Source organism: Mytilus californianus, unplaced genomic scaffold (genome assembly GCF_021869535.1).
Source record: "Mytilus californianus isolate M0D057914Y unplaced genomic scaffold, xbMytCali1.0.p SCAF_7, whole genome shotgun sequence".
NCBI lineage: Eukaryota > Metazoa > Mollusca > Bivalvia > Mytilida > Mytilidae > Mytilus > Mytilus californianus.
The window spans coordinates 104,651,827-104,670,129 of NW_026262723.1; the positions used below are offsets into that span (position 1 = coordinate 104,651,827).

At 33.3% G+C, this 18,303-nt stretch overlaps 1 protein-coding gene across 1 annotated transcript in view; it reads right to left on the bottom strand.

Annotated features, from left to right (window-relative positions):
- LOC127709613 (uncharacterized) overlaps positions 1-18,303 on the bottom strand; it is a 32,768-nt gene that overhangs the window by 5,497 nt on the left and 8,968 nt on the right. The window contains exons 5-11 of the mRNA XM_052215216.1: positions 15,081-15,135; positions 7,667-7,773; positions 5,951-6,033; positions 5,110-5,168; positions 3,478-3,599; positions 1,908-2,001; positions 429-540 (exon numbers count right to left, since the gene is read on the bottom strand). Of these exons, the coding sequence (XP_052071176.1) occupies positions 429-540; positions 1,908-2,001; positions 3,478-3,599; positions 5,110-5,168; positions 5,951-6,033; positions 7,667-7,773; positions 15,081-15,135 (632 nt within the window). The remainder of the gene's footprint in view (positions 1-428; positions 541-1,907; positions 2,002-3,477; positions 3,600-5,109; positions 5,169-5,950; positions 6,034-7,666; positions 7,774-15,080; positions 15,136-18,303) is intronic.

Sequence of the window (18,303 nt, forward strand, 5' to 3'; positions counted from 1 at the left end):
AGTGTTACGAAAGTTAAAAAAAAATGTGAAAGTCTCATAACTCTTTCAAAGATTGTTAAAGCATCACGATGGTAGAGATTATGACAAATTATCCAACAAAGTAACAAAGTTAATGTCAAAAGGTCTCTTGAATATGACTGTGGATTCATTTGCTTGAATAGTAATTTTTTGAAACTGCTTTGGGAAATTTCCCTTACAATCTTCCTATTCTTTTGTTAAACAAAATAAAGTTTAATAAAAAGTATAGCTCTATTCTTATTCTAAGTGCAGTATACAAAAATTTACCAAGACTTTAGTTGATTTTATATACCAGTTCAAATTTGACGGTCTTTCAAAAGTGGCTAAAATAATTAACTATTTGATAATAAACATCTAATCTTCATCAAATTCTTAAATTTTATGGCTTGACTAATAAATTTAAAACTTACATAGATCTTGAAGGGATAAAGTATTCTTTTGCCAGTTCCTTTTGATCACTATCAGGCAATAATGCTAAAGCTTCTAACATACTTTGGAAACATGGAGCTACCTTGGGAGATCCTGCAAATTGAAATCAATTTCATATTTAGATTCTTTTATAGCATGCACCTGAAAACAACATGGCTTAAAGTTTTTAAAAACTTTTAACAGTCAAATTAGTTTTATAGACAAACATCATTGTAATTTTTAGATGAGACCTCATGGTTTCAGACTAGTGTTTTGTCATCCTGTTTTGACACAAAAAAAACTGGTTACAATTACCTTTATCAAGTGGACAGTCTCAATGACAAACTGGTTAACGGTATTTCAGGCAATCACACTTTGGCAATGAATTTTAATGTGTGATGTATTTTTTTACAATTGATTTCCATGTTCCTTTAAAAACTGAACTAAAATTTAGCTGGTGTAAATGGGGCTAACATGTCCATATAGGAGCACTGTAAAAAAAAATTATTATCAGAACACCAATGTTAATGTGCTATTGATCCCTGAACTAGTAAAGTAGTTTTATGTTAACACATAATCCAAATGTATTTAAATATTGATAAGGTAATCTCTGTTCAAGTAAAATGTTGAATCTGCTTGCATCTAAAATCCAAGGAAGCAGTATACCATAGATTCCATTGAAAGTAACTTCTTCAGATGTGTTCCTGATAACAAAGCTTCATACTTCAAATCTATAAAAGCTCTTAAAGTCAGTAAAGCATGTCTATGGGGACAAAACATTGTAATGCTTGTAACTATAATACAACAATACTAATGCAGCAGCAAACCATTTATCAATAGTACAACTTTAGTTCTTCTCAATAAACAAACTTTGAATGCTGTATGCAGGTGACCTGTAGGCATGTGACCTGTAGTTGCTTACATCTACATTGCTTGGTTTCTGATTGAAAGTTTTCTCATTGGGAATCATATGACATCTTCTTATTATCATACTAATAAGAAAATATAGAATTACAGAACAATGTAATAAATTCAAAATCCATTGAACATAGCCATTTATTCATATTGAAACAACCATATACTAGATCTACGTCAATGGATTATTCATAGTACTTAATTTGATAATGCGAAAAAAAACACAAATTTGGGAGTGTAAAATCATGCTAACAATTTATCAAACTACAAAGATTTATACTAGGATAAATAAGGAATAATTGTCTATGAAGAGATGCTAAGATTGAAAAGAGATGGAGGATTGATTGGTGTTTAACACCACTTTCAACACTATTGTGCTATTTCGTGGCAGTCAGTTTTTATTGGTGGAAGAAGCCGAAGTACCCAGAGAGAACCACCGACCTTTGGTAGGAAAACTGACAATCCTAGTCCATTAAGATTGGAGTCCAGTGCAGAGATTGAGGAACGAAGGGTTAACTAATATACAACCATTTCTGTTATTGCAATTGTAATGTGTACATACAAACCTTTTTCTGGTTCAGTTATAATACAGATTAAATTGCTTTTAATTGTGCCTTTCAGTTTGGCAAGTTTTTGGGCGTTGTACTCCTTTCTCTGGTACTGAAAAAAATATCAGATTCAAACAAACATTGAAAACTATTGTAAGAAATGCACAGAAATCACAGACATACCTCACAAATAGACAACTTTTAAATCCATGGACTTTCCCATACAATTTCTAAGTCACAATGCTTATTTTATTACATCACAGTAAGAACTGACTGTTCAATGATGTTATACACGTCCATTGACCTCGGGTCAACCAGTGTAACTAATTCATAAACTAGATATGGACAATGCCCCCCTTTTCTGCTCTGCCATATGCATGAGTATAGTTCCACATATTTTAAATTTGACAAACAGTGATGTTGGCATACAACTTGAAATTGTTACGCTGTCTGTAAGACACAAATGATGCCCCTGTCTGACCATAGGAACTTATTAATTTAACACTATGTATGATGACCTATGTTTTATTCTTATGCTATAGGCTACACTTGCAGGACTGAATGTCTAGCCAAAAGGTTTCAACTTTCAAGAATACTGTCGGCTACAAGTTTTTCTTAAATATACTCACTGAATTACTGACGAACAATAGCAAGAATTTTATGGTCTGAGAAATAAGTAGGAAATACATCAACTTTGAAAAAAAAATCAAAATCCTGTGGCCACGCACACCTCCATTATGTGTTTGAACATCCTACAAAATATTAAAGCTGTATCTTCAAAACTGTAGGAAGAGATAGCCGGACAAACCATGATCTCTTTATGCAGCTTGTACCCAAAAAATGACTAAGTCCAACTACCTGTCATTTTCAGAATATTTAAAAAAAAATCAAAATCCTGTGGCCATGCACACCTTCATTATGTGTATGAATATCATGATCTTTATGCAGCTAGTACCAAAAAAAATGACTAAGTCCAACTACCTGTCATTTTCAGAATATTTTAAAAAAAAATCAAAATCCTGTGGCCATGCACACCTTCATTATGAATATCATACAAAATATTAAAGTTGTACCTCCAAAACTGTATGAGGAGATTGCCGGACAAACAATGTATCCTAATCCGGACGGACGGACGGGCGGACAGACCGACTAAGGAACGGAACAGACAGATGGACAGGGGTAATTAATATGCCCCTTGACATTTTGTCGTGGGGGCATAAAAACAAATCTACATTAGTTTATGCATATCTGGAATGAGAAAATGGGAGTTTTCATAATTATTTCCATACTCTGGAACCCTCTCCTTTCATTCAGGGAATTATTCTTATATCATTTTAACCACTGCATTTCTATAAAAAGCTCATTCCAAAAAGACAAGGAAACAATAAGGAAAAAAATATGGCTACATTTTCTAAGACAAGTGTGAAACATGATACTGTTGTTATTAAAAATCTAAAGAAACAAAGGATATGTGTGGTAAAGTCCCTTTTCGACCACCAAATTAACTATTAGAAACAATCTCATCCACACAACTAAATACAAATATTATCAATGTGTAAAAATGTCATCTAAACATTTAAATACTTACATTACCAATGTGTATACTATCGATTACAATGTCATCTTTAGGTCTGTAGGATTTTTCCTTGATTTTTTCTTTTTTCCAAAATTGTAATTCTCCTTTGTTGGTAGCTGTTATTTTTGGATTTTCTGTAAATATGTGAAAATGGCATCTTAACAATGTGCTAGGGTGGATCATATCTAATTTTAAATCATCGCGTGACATTTGATTATACAGAGGAATAGGCATGATAGGTAATAGTTTCTTCTAAATTAGTAAACTGTTCAGTTTTTTTCCAAAATGATAATACATATGATAAATCTATCCAATTTAAGGGCCCTAAGTGAATCATTTTCTTTTCAATTGTTTAAATTAAATAAAAAGAAAACAAGTAAACTCCAACAAAACATTTACGTTTTATCATTAATACACCATACATGCTCCATCCTTTTCATTGAGTGTTTCAGTATTCATCAAAGGAAACAGACAATTTGCCATGGTTGGACATATGCATTAATATATGCTTTTGAACCGGGATATAAAAATCAAGAAGTACTAAAGGTCAAATTTTTTAGATATCTAGACTTTTTCACTGATCAGGTGAACTTGATTTTTACAGTACATGTACCATAAAAAAAGAGGTACAAAATGTACTAAGCATAAATTTCTAAATATATGTGTAGGACTCGGAGGTGCAATGGGGATGCTGAAGTGTGATGGTCACGCTGAAGTGCGATGGTCTACGCCGAAGTGTGATAGTTTGTTCGCTGATGTGCGTAGGTCTATTTGACGCATGATGACTATTTTAAAATCTACAGATGTTCAATTATTATGGAAAGTACATGTAGGTTTGTTTTATAGTTAGTACTTCATTTACATTCATTATTGTCTACGTCTGTTCTTAATTACAGTGGCATACTAAATGAGAGATCTTCCTTTTTTGATTTTCTACATGTAGACATAATTCTGCATTAACATTTTATCTTTACTTTGTTGCTCTCATGAGTACCTTGTTTACCGCAATATTATAATACGGAGAGTCTATCTGCGGACCCGTGTGTATTTAGAGAATGTCACGCTCCATCGTACTTAAAATTGTAGATTTCGAAAAAATTTCGCTACAGAAGGTTAAAATTTCCCCTATCCACCAATCCTCCCCGTTTCTCGTAGTATTTTAAGTTTATAAGCCCCCATTAACTTAAAAACCTGGAAAACTGCTTCTAACATACACATTGACTTCTACATCGACATGAATAGCATTGAAAATGTAGTTTTTGTCGACCATTGCACTTCAGCGTTACCACCCTCACACTTAGGCGTAGCTATCAACAAGATAGTGTCACAATGCCACAATCACACTTCAGAGTGATCAAAAACACACTTCAGCATCAAACCATCGCGGTTCAGAGTCCTACATATGTTTTTAAGATTATTTCACCATTTCAAATTCTAATGCATTTTATGTAATATTTTATAAAGTATACTAAAATGTTGATTGGGTAACAACATCCTTAAAATGAATAGCTAACCAATAGAGTAATACAATTCTAATTTGATGTTCACACTATGAAAGTACCTTTCAATTCTAGAACTGAACCAATAACAAAATTTTACAAAGTAAAGTGTATACAAGCTGTTCTTTAAAGCAAAATTTCTTACCCATATTACTGAAGTCATTAACTGCTTTGACCTTCCTCATGCCTTTTTCTGCATCAAAACTGAAAATAAATATAATATGAATTTGCAAAAATATGAAATCCCTAAATTATAAAACAAACATATTCTATTTTCTATAGATAATAACTTCATGGGTGACAAATATTTAACGGATATAAAATTTCAGAATTCTATGCTTTTTCTTTCTTTTTTCATGTATTTTTTCTAAATATCTGAATAAAATATACTTGATCTTACATTTTGAACAATGTTTTCTTCATTACTTCAGTATTGTCTTTTGATCATAAAAACAGCTTTTGTCTAATGTTCATACAATTTCATGAAGGTTTGACAAAGTTATTTATGTTTAAAAAAAATTTAACCCTCAAGACTATATTTGATTGCATTGTTATGTCTTGTTTCTGTGACAAAATGTTTCCGGCTCGACAAATATCATGATTCATGTAAGATTTGGATGCAGTTTTTCCATTGCCTTCTACTGAAAATATCTAACCTGGTTACTGATTTGTTGTATGCTTGTACCACTTACCATGCAAAAGATATTAAGAAGATTGCCAGCATAGTACCATGTGTAGGATATAAATTCCTATTTATATACACCTGTTCTACTTTCTCTTCTTGGCATTTTTCAATTGTAAACATTGCTACTAGCATTATTCTTTTTATCAGAATTTTGAAATTCCAGTTAGTAAATAATGGAACACTTTTCCAGATATTGTTGGACTTACTAGTCTTTAGCCTGCATCTGGCTAAAATGGTTGTTTATGGGAAAATTGTTGTCATATTTCCTTAAATAGAATCTAAAGTTCCTTTACTAACTTACTCAGATGCTATCTGAGGAGATGTAAATTCTTCTTCAACCACAACTCTTTTAATTGTTCCAAGATCATGATCAAAATGCAAAACCTAAATTCATAATGAAAGAATAGTCTAACTTAAAATACTAACAAGCACTTTAGTTTGCATGCAGTTGTTCTTTCTATTTAATGTATGCATGTTCTAAATTCTCACTTGAAACAACACTTGCAAATGTCTACATTTATTATCTTAACAGGTATTGTGTTTTGAAAATGTGCTGTTTGCATGATTTGAGTATATTATTGTATTGTAGACTATTTGAAAAACTCATTAAAGCATGTATACTGTAGCAGTTTATTGAATACCAACATTGAACTATGTAATTGAATTAAATTGAAAGAACCTTCATGAGTAAGCTGACATACAATGTAGCCCTCCAACCCACTACAATGAATGTTGAAGCCTCCATTTTTTATTGAATCATACTCATCTACATTACATAACAGTTTTACAAATTTCTGAAGCAGAAAACACAAATATACATTGACATTCAAACATTTGCACCAGGAACATACTTAAGACCTCCAATTAATTCATTAAGATTAAGTGTCACAGAATATCGTTCTAAGTTTTGGGGTAAAGACTTGTAGTACAATCTGCAGTGGCAACTGTACATGTTCATTTACAATTTTCATATTTTAAATACACTTTTTGATTGGTTGCAGCCAGTTACAACTGTGATTAATGGAAAAAATGTCTTTACTTACTTTACATGCCAAAGCTAAAATGGAGGAGACTGGATCAAAATCCTTGGCTAGCAAAGATGCATTACAATGGCTGTGCCCATATTACTCAATTGTTTATTGTAACCTATAATTACCTACTAAATTCATAACTCAAATATAATTTGGTTATTTCTTAAATAAATTCAGTAATAAGAGGGTTTCCCTTTTCTCCAACACTTATACGCTGTGTTAAATAACACTTTGTACCTTTTTAATTGTTTTGGTTTCAATTGCTGCTTAAGAACACACTTGCTTAACTTTGTGTCAGATAACAGTTACATCAAATTCGTTTTCAAACTTGGGGTCAGTTTCTTTTAACCACTTTTTTAGCAAGATATATAGATGCTGGGTGGAAATTTTTCATCATGATTTTTTTTATGGGAACAAGTTTTAAGTTTTCATGTCCAACAAACCAAGGCACTTTCCCTTTCACTGTGTGTGGGGAAGATTTACGCTCTTGTTTTTTCTCTGTCATATTTTTGGTCTTGGTCTTTAGTCAAATCCTGTCTTTCAGGCTGAGTTAAGCCATTTCATCAATCACAATCACCACCGTTGTATCCCCCGTTTTATCATGTTTTCTTTTGGAAGAGGTCACCCCAAAAACAAAACAGACTCCATCCATTTACTAGTTATGTTTTAACATTATATTCTCGAGTTTCCCAGTATTTTGTACAACGACCAGTCATGTGACTTCACAGCAAATCAATTGCAAAGAATTTAACATGTTTAAGCAAACACAAAAGTTTCTTTCATTAAAGTTGTATGTTTTAAGATTATTTCTATACTAGATTTTTATGTTTTTGTAACTTTTAAACCTGCAAATATACAAAAGTCCATCGGGTTTAACTAACTACCGGGGGCTGGGGAAAGTCTGAACCCTTAAATGGAAGGCCACGGACCTCGGACCACTGCTAATTTGAACCCCTGGAAAAGACAATAAAATTTCTGCTACGAACCTTCTGATGTACACCTTTTGCATTAGGAATTGGGGTACTGTGTCTGAACTTCTTGAACTGGATTCCTGTTGCAGTCTTAATGACAGAGTATGATGCATTGTGAGGGCCTGCAATAAAAAAGAAAATTGAAAAAAAAATCATATTTATGATTTGAGACATATTTTCATAAAAATTGCATATGTGAAGTTCTAATAGCAGTATAGGTTATTGCATGCAGCACTTCCTGAAATTGCATTGATTAATTTTGCATTTGGGTTAGTTAATTGGCAATCACAATAACATTAGGCAGTATCTTTTTAGATTGGAGGTATTTTAAAAGACTGCATAATTCATTCTAGTTAAGGTTCATCATAACAAATGGACAAAAATGGCCGTATTTACACCCCAAAATCTACTCTGAGTACAGGTTTACCTGTCCAGTTGGAAAAGTTTTAAGGCCTGGCATCCACTAGATATATAAAAGGTAAATGCATTTTGTGTTTCAGAAAGATATAATCTTTTTTGGATTTTGATGGGCATTTTTTTTCCTTTCTGCAGAAGGTGTAAAAATAAACAAACACCTGAATTGCTTTGATACTGTCCACTCAGTTAAACCCTTTAACTCACCTATAGTTGTGTAGATATCTATTGTCTGTCTATTGTCTATGTCAATCAAGGACAATCAATACTTTTTACCGGAGAGGGAGCATCTCATAAGAAAAACTTACCAGTTAGGCAGTATAGAAAAGCTAACTGGGAAAACATCAAACAAGATGTGAACAAACTCACACAAGAAATCAAAGGTCATTATCATAGTTCATCTACCGATGATCTATGGAATACATTCACAGAAAGGCTACTTCAATCAGTCAAGAAAAACATCCCCCAGAAGACAATCACAAACAAGAAAAAACTACCCTGGGTTGATAACACCTTAAAAATCATGATAAACAAAGTTAAAAGACTACATAAAAAGAGCAAAAACAGTCCAGATCAAATGAAAAAATACAAAAACTTAAAAAGAACATTACAAAAAGAAATGCGTAATGCCTACTGGAATTACATCGAAAAAATGATATTTGACCTACCAGTAGAAGAACCAGACGACAACATCAGAAAAAAACAATCTAAGAACTTGTTTACATACATCAAAAGTATGAAAAATGACAATACAGGCATTGCTGCACTTAGAAAAGATGGTAAACTAACTGATAACACATCTGACAAAACTAACATCCTAAATAGTCAATTTCAAAAAGCATTTTCCGAAGAAACAACAAGTGAATCTATTCCGGATAAAGGGAAATCAAACTATCCAAAAATGAACAACATCACCATTTCCAAGAAGGGTGTAATAAAATTACTGGACAAGATCAATCCTAATAAAGCAACTGGTCCAGATCAAATTTGCGGAACAGTACTTAAAGAACTTAGTAGTGAAATTTCAACTGCAATCACCTACATCTTTCAAAAATCACTTGACACAGGAAAAATCCCAAAAGATTGGAAACATGCAAATGTCTGTCCTGTTATTAAAAAAGGTGATAAACACAACGCAATAAACTATAGACCCATATCACTCACATGTATACTATGTAAGATCATGGAACACATTATAGCCAGTAGTATGATGGACCACCTAGAAAATAACAAAATCTTGTACGACCTTCAACACAGATTCCGAGCATCTAGATCATGTGAAACTCAACTAGTATCATTCATTCAAGAACTAGCAAAAAATAACAACAATAACATTCAAACTGATATAATTGTGATGGACTTTGCCAAAGCATTTGACAAAGTTCCTCACAAAAGACTTCTATACAAACTGAAATATTATGGCATAGAACACAACACCTTAAAATGGATAGAAGATTTCCTCACATCTCGCACACAAACAGTCATTATTGATGGTGTTCAGTCAGACAAAATTAACGTAACATCTGGTGTTCCCCAAGGAACAGTTTTGGGCCCTATCTGTTCCTTGTGTATATCAACGACTTTAATGAATACATCAAACACAGCACCCTAAGATTATTTGCAGATGACAGTATAATTTATAAAACAATACGAAACAAAGAAGACACACAAAAACTGCAAGAAGACCTTACATCAGCAGCAAAATGGGAGAAGGACTGGCTCATGTCATTCCATCCAGACAAGTGCTCAGTCCTCCAGATAACAACCAAGAAAAACCCATTAAAATTTGACTATACTCTCCACCAACATGTACTGCAAAAAGAAACATCCACAAAATATCTGGGCATTACTATACAAACTGACCTAAAATGGAACAAGCATGTAAACAACATCACAGCTGCAGCCACACAAAAGCTGAACTTCATTAAAAGAAATTTAAAGGTAAAGAAAAAGCATACATAGCACTTGTAAGACCAAAGCTAGAATACAGCAGCTGCGTCTGGGACCCACATACCAAATCACAAACACACCAACTTGAGATGGTCCAGCGCAGAGCAGCGAGGTACACATACAACAGATACCATAACACCAGCTCAGTCACTGAAATGCTGCAAACACTAAATTGGGCAACTCTTGAGAAAAGGCGAATAAGAACACGCATCATCTTCTTCTACAAAATCATACATCATCTTGTAGCCATATACCCGACAGATCTACTCACACAATCCGATACAAGAACACAACAACATTCACATATTTATTCTTTCAGACCCATACAAACCACTAAAGACTTATACAAGTACTCATTCTACCCAAGAACAATCTTACAATGGAACCTTCTCCCAGTAACTGCAGTTCAATGTACTACTCTTGAAAGTTTCCGAGAACAGATTCCAAGCAATGTATATAGTTTTAACCAAAATGTATAGTACAAAAACAGAAGAAAAAGAAATTAAAATTTTTATTTTTGTATATTATTCACTGTAAATAAAAATTAGATCCCACACACGCCCGGCATAGTAAAATCAGTGCCCGGCACGTTATCATCAGTATGTTGATGGAGTGCTGAATTATAAAGAAGATCTCAAAGTAATATATCCCAACTTAGATTATTTTTACATATTCTGCAGCAATGAAAAAAAATGCCCATCAAAATCCAAAAAAGATTTTATCTTCCTGAAGCTCAAAATAAATTTAACTTTTATATATCTAGTGGATGCCAGGCATTAAAACTTTTCCAACTGCACAGGTTAGTCTGTACTCAGAGTAGTTTTTGAGGTGGATATACAGCCATTTTTGTCCATTTGTTATGATGAACCTTAAAGAAGCAAATTTTTTTCTGTATTCCATCATGTCCATATCATGTAATTTGTTCAATAAAAAGATTCAATAGCTGCAGCAGTTATATACAATATATTTTTGAGATAAAAATATTGAAGGTTCCGATGATCCTATATTGTTTATTATTATATGACATCTATGCATAACATTAACTCAGTCATTGTATATTTTGTAAGTTCTCAAGAGGCAGGCATAATTATTTCAAAGAGACCCATGCGTATTATGATTTGATCAGGACAGCTACACTTCCGACTACAATTAAAAATTATTGTGTTCATATTAAACATGTTAAAATTGAAATATTATGTTAACTAGAAGTGACAAGTGACAAAACGCAACATGTGATCATAGTCATGATAATCATAGTGCTCTGAAACTTGCCCGACAAATCCTTGTCAAATGACAAAACGCAACATGTGTTCTGATTGTAGTTGTAGTGAAATGAGCCCTAATAGATTCAATAAAAGTTTTTGATATATATTAATAGTGTATTATTTTTTCAGTTTAATGATAATCTATTGATGACAACTAACTCACTTTAATACACAAACTCGCGCTCTTTGCAGTCTCAAGAAGTAAGGGGTAAAGAGCTAAAGGGGAGGGAAATGGGAATTACTGATCGACGAACCATACTGTGTCTGCCTCAGCTGCAGCTGTCGTGATATTTTTTTTAGCAATGGTGTACATAAGTTATTCATATAAAATAAAGAAAGACGTATCGTCGTGTAAATCTTATAGTGTTATATGTCCACTTTTAATCAAAATGGAGATAGGTTTATATGACAAATGCTACTGTCAATAATTACACTAAAATTGTCATGTTTGGCAACATTTTTGATTTTTTATAGCGGACTGTATATGGTTTTGGTTTTGCACATTATTAAAGCCCGTACATTGACCTATAGTTGCTAACTTCTGCGTCATTTTAGATTGATAGATAGTGGTCTCATTGGCAATCATTTTTTTCCTTATTTTTAGTTTAAAACTCATTTTTCATTCATATCATTAAGGAGTATATAGTTATATATATTCCGTCCATTCCGTTCCAGAAATCATAAAGTGGTATTACGGAGCTGTCAAAAAATATTTTTCAGGTGTTCACAAGACATTAGTAATTTGGAGTTTCTTATTAACAGCATATTTGTTGAATACGGAGGTAGACTGTTTCAACAAATTGTGGGCATTCCTATGGGAACAAAGTCAGTGTGCGCCTCTCCTTGCCGACCTCTTCCAATTTTCATCTGAGTTGCAGTTCCTTCAGACAGTTCTCAAAAACAAGAAGACGAAAGAAGCCAGATCATTTCAAGTAATTTCACATTCAGATATATTGCCGGATGATGTTCTTTCCACTGATTAATAATCCAAACTTTTCTAAGGATTGGGTTCCAATAATATACCCCCCCCCTTTTTCCTCCTTAGCAGCAATATACCAACTTCGCCTGCATATATGATATACATTTCCCAACTCATTCGGTATTCAAGAGCTTACAGCTGCTACTCAGACTTCATAAAACGTCACCAGTGTTTGAGCAGAAATTTGATGAACCAGGGTTATGTTAAAGAACGTCTCGTCCTTTTTATAAACTAGAGGCTCTGAAGAGCCTGTATCGCTCACCTGTATCTACTGTGGTTTTGGAAATCATGTAAAATAAGGTTAAAATCATAATAAATAGTATTAGATACCCTAATAATGATTGAGGCCAAGTTTGGTTTAATTCGGCCCAGTAGTTAAATTGAAAGCATGTCATCCCATTGTAGTCTTATAATAGTTACTGAAGACCCCTTATCATTATTTAAATTAGTTTTCAAGTTGTGACCATTTGAAATTGTTTTTTTTACAATTTTCCCATAGACTTCTATAGTAAACCCCTATGTTCTATTTTTAGACATGGCGGCCATGTTGGTTGGATGACACGATCATCGGATACATTTTTCAATCAAGATACCCTATTGAAAATTATGGCTTAGTTTAATTCTATTTGGCCCAGTAGATTAAGTGGAGAAGACTTTTGTAAAAGATTACAAAAATTTACGAAAAATTGTGAAAAATTGACAATTTTGGTCATGTTTGACTTATTTGAAGATCTTACTTTGCTGAACAATTTTGCTGTTTACAGTTTATCTCTATCTATTATAATATTCAAGATAATAGCCAAAAACTGCAAAAATTCTTTAAAACTACCAATTCAGGGGCAGCAACACAACAACAGGTTGTCTGATGCGTCTGAAAATTTCAGGGCAGATAAATCTTGACCTGATGAACATTTTTAATCAATGTCAGATTTGCTCTAAATGCTTAAGTTTCAGAGATATAAGCCAAAAACTGCATTTTACCCCCATGTTCTATTTTTAGCCATGGCGGCCATCTTGGTTGATGAGCGGGGTCATTGGATACATCTTTAAACTAGATACCCGAAGGATGACCTAGGCCAAGTTTGGTTTTATTTGGCCCAGTAGTTTCAGAGGAGAAGTTTTTTGTAAATGTTAACGGACGACGACGGACAACGGACGACGGACTCCAAGTGATGAGAAAAGCTCACTTGGCCCTTTTCGACCAGGTGAGCTAAAAAATTTCATCGGAAGATACCAAGACCTTGATGATAAATATTCCGTATCAACTTCACATGATGGTCTTTAAGTATAGAGTTTAGGTACTGACGTTGTTTGTCATCTTAATTACGTGTTACGGTGTTCTTTTTATTTGTCTTTGTAATATATTTAACCTTTATTGTTTATATAAAAAAAGATGTGGTATGATTGCCAATGAGACAACTCTTCACAAGAGACCAAATGACACAGAAACTAACAACTATAGGTCACTGTTAGTCCATTTATGGTAATATCCTTAAGGCGTGGCTCGGTATTTATACATCCCGCCATTGTGTTATTGTACTGTGGTCATTTTTTGTATTCTTGTCTTTCATTTTTGCTTATGTGCTTTGTCTATAGAGTGTCCATTTGCCATTTTTTGTTTCTCTTTGTTGACATAGTTGTTTGTTTTTATAGTAATTAAGATTATAAAACATAAGGAAATGCCTCTACCAAAAGAGAGGCGAAAGATACCAGAGGGACATTCAAACTCATAAGTCGAAAATAAACTGACAACGCCATGGCTAATAATGAAAAAGACCAACAGACAAACAATTATAGTACACAAAACACAACATAGAAAACTAAAAATTAAGCAACACGTACCCCAACAAAAACTGGGGGTGATCTCAGGTGCTCCGGAAGGGTAAGCAGATCCTGCTCTTCCAAGTCAGGAATGTGACAGTTGTTTTCCATTCGTTTGATGTGTTTGATTTGCCATTTGATAAAGAACTTTCCGTTTTGAATTTTTGTAGTTTGGTAGTTTTGTTATTTTACTTTGAAGATAATGATCACAAATATATTCAAGCTTTTCTTCTATATTTCATTAAGACACTAACACTTCTTGCAATAACAAATTCCAAAGATGGCTGCCTTGTTTTGCAATGTTCCCCTTAAATATTCATATACGATCAACTGTCCCTACTTCAAAATTAAAAATCAAAAATTAAAAATGTCCTGTTTGAATGGTTTTAGGGGGCTACCATTTGATTTTTATGGGGGGGGGGGGGGGGGGGCTAGGATGAAAAATTGTGTCCTGCATTTTTTTTTTTTAGTTGTAATCTCGGTCCTGCCTTTTTATTTTTCACTTTATTCGGTCCTGCCTTTTTTTTATTAGTTTATCCTGACTTTTTATACATAATTTTTCATCCTGCCTTTTTCTTGGCAAGTTGCTCATCCTACCCTTTTTTTTTTCTCAAAACTTCTGTCCTGCCTTTTTTTTTAAATTTCATCCTAGCCCCCCAATAAAAATCAAATGGTAGCTCCCTTACACTAGTCATTTTGGGGGCCCTTTATAGCTTGCTGTTCGGTGTGAGCCAAGGCTCCGTGTTGAAGGCCGTACTTTGACCTATAATGGTTTACTTTTACAAATTGTGACTTGGATGGAGAGTTGTCTCGTTGGCACTCATACCACATCTTCTTATATCTATCTATTATTTAGCTATTCAAATAACTTTGATGGATAAGGCGGGTCATAAATTTTAGATTGCTGCAAAATGCTTTATACGAAGTTTATCAACTGGACTGTCAGAAAAAAAAGTGAGCAATTTTAAAGAAATGCGATAACAATATTAAATTTTTTTACCTTCATTTCCATGTTCTGTTGTTTGATAAGCCCATTCACTTGCAACATCACTATTCTGAAACCATAAAAAAAAACCAAGTCATATCTATTTTCAAATTGATCGCGTCTATTTTGACATAACAACGTAAACCATTTCAATGTAATGAAGTCAAAAATTAGCTTTACCTCTCGATCAATTTGACTTATTACGGCCGCTGCCTATACCCGTTACGACGCAAAAACAAAATTCCGAAAAGTAAATGTTTAAGAGAGGCGACAGATACCAAAGGTTAAATCAAACTCATAAGTCGGACTAAAGGACAAACACCAGCATACAAAACACATCATAGAAACTAAATACTGAGCAACACGAACCCCACCAAAGAGGGAACTCTACGACGCCATTCTAAGTGTAATTCCAGTTACACATGAACTCATACAAAACAGATTGAAAACCAGGTGCGTCGATTAGAAAAGCATCTCCAAGGTCATATATCTAACAATATGTTTAAAAACCAGGGAACATGAGAAAACAGATGATAAAAATAATAATTTCCCCATTCATATGCACTCCTACTGGCCATGGTGTAGCTGGTTACATTAACACTGTAAATAAAAAAAATCTCTATGAAATCTGTTGGACGAAGAGGTAAAATAGCATGACCCTAAACCCATTAACTGATAACAAAACTTAAAGATACTCATGCATCAAATGGAAGACCTGTTCGTTGACCTATAGTTGCTAACCTTCTGCGTCATTTGGTCGCTGATGGAGAGTGGTCTCATTGGCAATCATGCTCATATTCTTATTTTTATATTATATACCGAACAGCTCTGACCAGAAAATAAACAAACCGTCAAAATGAAGACGTTGAAACTCTTTCTGAATAGGTTAATGTTGTGAGATCGTTGATACAAATCAGAATTATATACTAGATACTTAATTGGATTTTATTGTCTGCCAAGAACTCCACATAACATTTTTCTAAATCAATAATTTCTATTTTGTCAGCCGTAAAACGGGGTTTCAAGGTTACCTTGAAAATACTTAATAGGCTATCTAGTCTTAGATGCATGATTTTTTTTTATTAGTTGTTATTGGCTTTGAACTTGCTGTCAATAACTGCGAGTACTCTCAGATCTGTACTTAGTGTCTTTTTTGTTGTTGGGATGTACAAGTACCCGGCCACGTCCACTCTGTGTTTTTGTATTTCTATTTGTGTCTTTCTGATGAGTTAAGCCTTTTTCAACTGATTTTTATAGTTCGTTCTTATGTTGTACCGTTACACCACTGTCCCAGGTTAGGGGGAGAGTTAGGATCCCACATACTTGTTTAATGCTTCCCTTAGTTTATTTATTTTGTTTTTACACTGTATCATAGATCATATTTATTTGTACAGTGTATGTTCACTGGTGTTAATATGTCTTTTGATTGAGTTAAGCCATTTCAATTGATATTTTATAGTGTGTTTTTCTATGTTGTGATGTTACACTATTGTTTCAGATTAGGGTGAAGGTTTGGTACCATTAAAACGTTTAAACCCGCAGCAATTGTTTGCACCTGTCCTAAGTCAGGAATCTGATGTTCGGTAGTTGTCGTTTGTTGATGTGGTTCATAAGTGTTTCTCGTTTCTCGTTTTTTATATAGATTAGACCGTTGGTTTTCCCGTTTGAATGGTTTTACACTAGTAATTTTTGGTGCCCTTTATAGCTTGCTGTTCGGTGTGAGCCAAGGCTCCGTGTTGAAGACCGTACTTTGACCTATAATGGTTTACTTTTATAAATTTTGACTTAGATGGAGAGTTGTCTCATTTGCACTCATACCACGTCTTCTTATATCTATTAACCCCGCCACATTCTGTATGTAAATGCCTGTCCCAAGTCAGGAGCCATTAATTCAGCGGTTGTCATTTGTTGCTATGCTACATATTTGTTTTTCGTTCATTTTTTGTACATAAAATAGGCCGTTAGTTTTCTCGTTTGAATTGTTTTACATTTGTGATTTCGGGGCCTTTCATAGCTGACTATGCGGTATGGGTTTTGCTCTTTGTTAAAGGCCGTACGGTGATTTATAGTTGCTAATTTCTGTGTCATTTGGTCTCTTGTGAAGAGTTGTCTCATTGGCAATCATACAACATCTTCTTTTTTATATGTGGAAAAGATGTGAATACCTTAATTTTTCAAATACGAGTTAGAGTAAATACAATCGAATTCTCTCTCTAATCGTTGAATAGTACAAACACATTTGGTTTCTACCCTTTATACTAGTATTACTAATTTTAAACTTAATGATAGATTGAAAGAAATAGTAAAACTTTGTTTGATAGAAAAGACAAACCAAATGAGATACAACTATTTTGTTTCATGTTTTAGGAAGGGACACTAATACTTAGTAAAAAAACAACTCTGAATTAACAAAACAGTTCTTAGACCTGACATCGTGCTAAGGTTGATACTTATTTCCTTTTTAATTTACAACCATATTAATTACGTTTGGTGGAAGCGTTTTATTTAATAAACAGTCAAAATTCCCAATTTATTTTGTTTTTCTTTGTTGACATATTTATTTTTTATAGTGATTAAGATTATAACACAATGTTGCTAATCCTATTTTTGACATTTTTACCTATTATGTCTGCTTGTTTTGTTCACAAATTGTTGTCAATATAATGGAATTTTATGCAACTGTCATACAAGTGAGAGGTTTAGCAAGCTATTAATTCAGGTTTAGTCTACCATTTTCTACATAAAGAAATGCCTGTACCAAGTCAGGAATATGACAGTTTTTTTTCCATTCGTTTGAGCTTTTGATGTTGCCAATTGTTAAGGGACTTTCCGTTTTGAATTCTTCTTTGAGTTCGGTATTTTTGTTGTTTTACTTTTTATTCTAGTTGCAGTGGAAAAAGGTACTGCTTACTCATCAAAGAACGAGAAATTAATTTCACTTGTTTTGGTGTGGTTCATGTTGCTCAATTTTAAGTTTGTATTCGAATTATTTTATTGTTTTATTATTTGACGTTTTTCATTTTGTCTCTTTTCGTCAAAAAGGGATTGTGATTGATCTCGATCTTTGTACATATTTCTTCAACATTTTTTACAATAATCAGAATATAGAATGATGAGTAGTTTTTAAAAGTACAGTTGAAATTAATCCTTTTTTCATAGATCATAGCTCTAAGCTATAAATCAATATCAATTTAAAAAAGATAGGAAAATATTTCTGCAATATATTCATTCATATTCA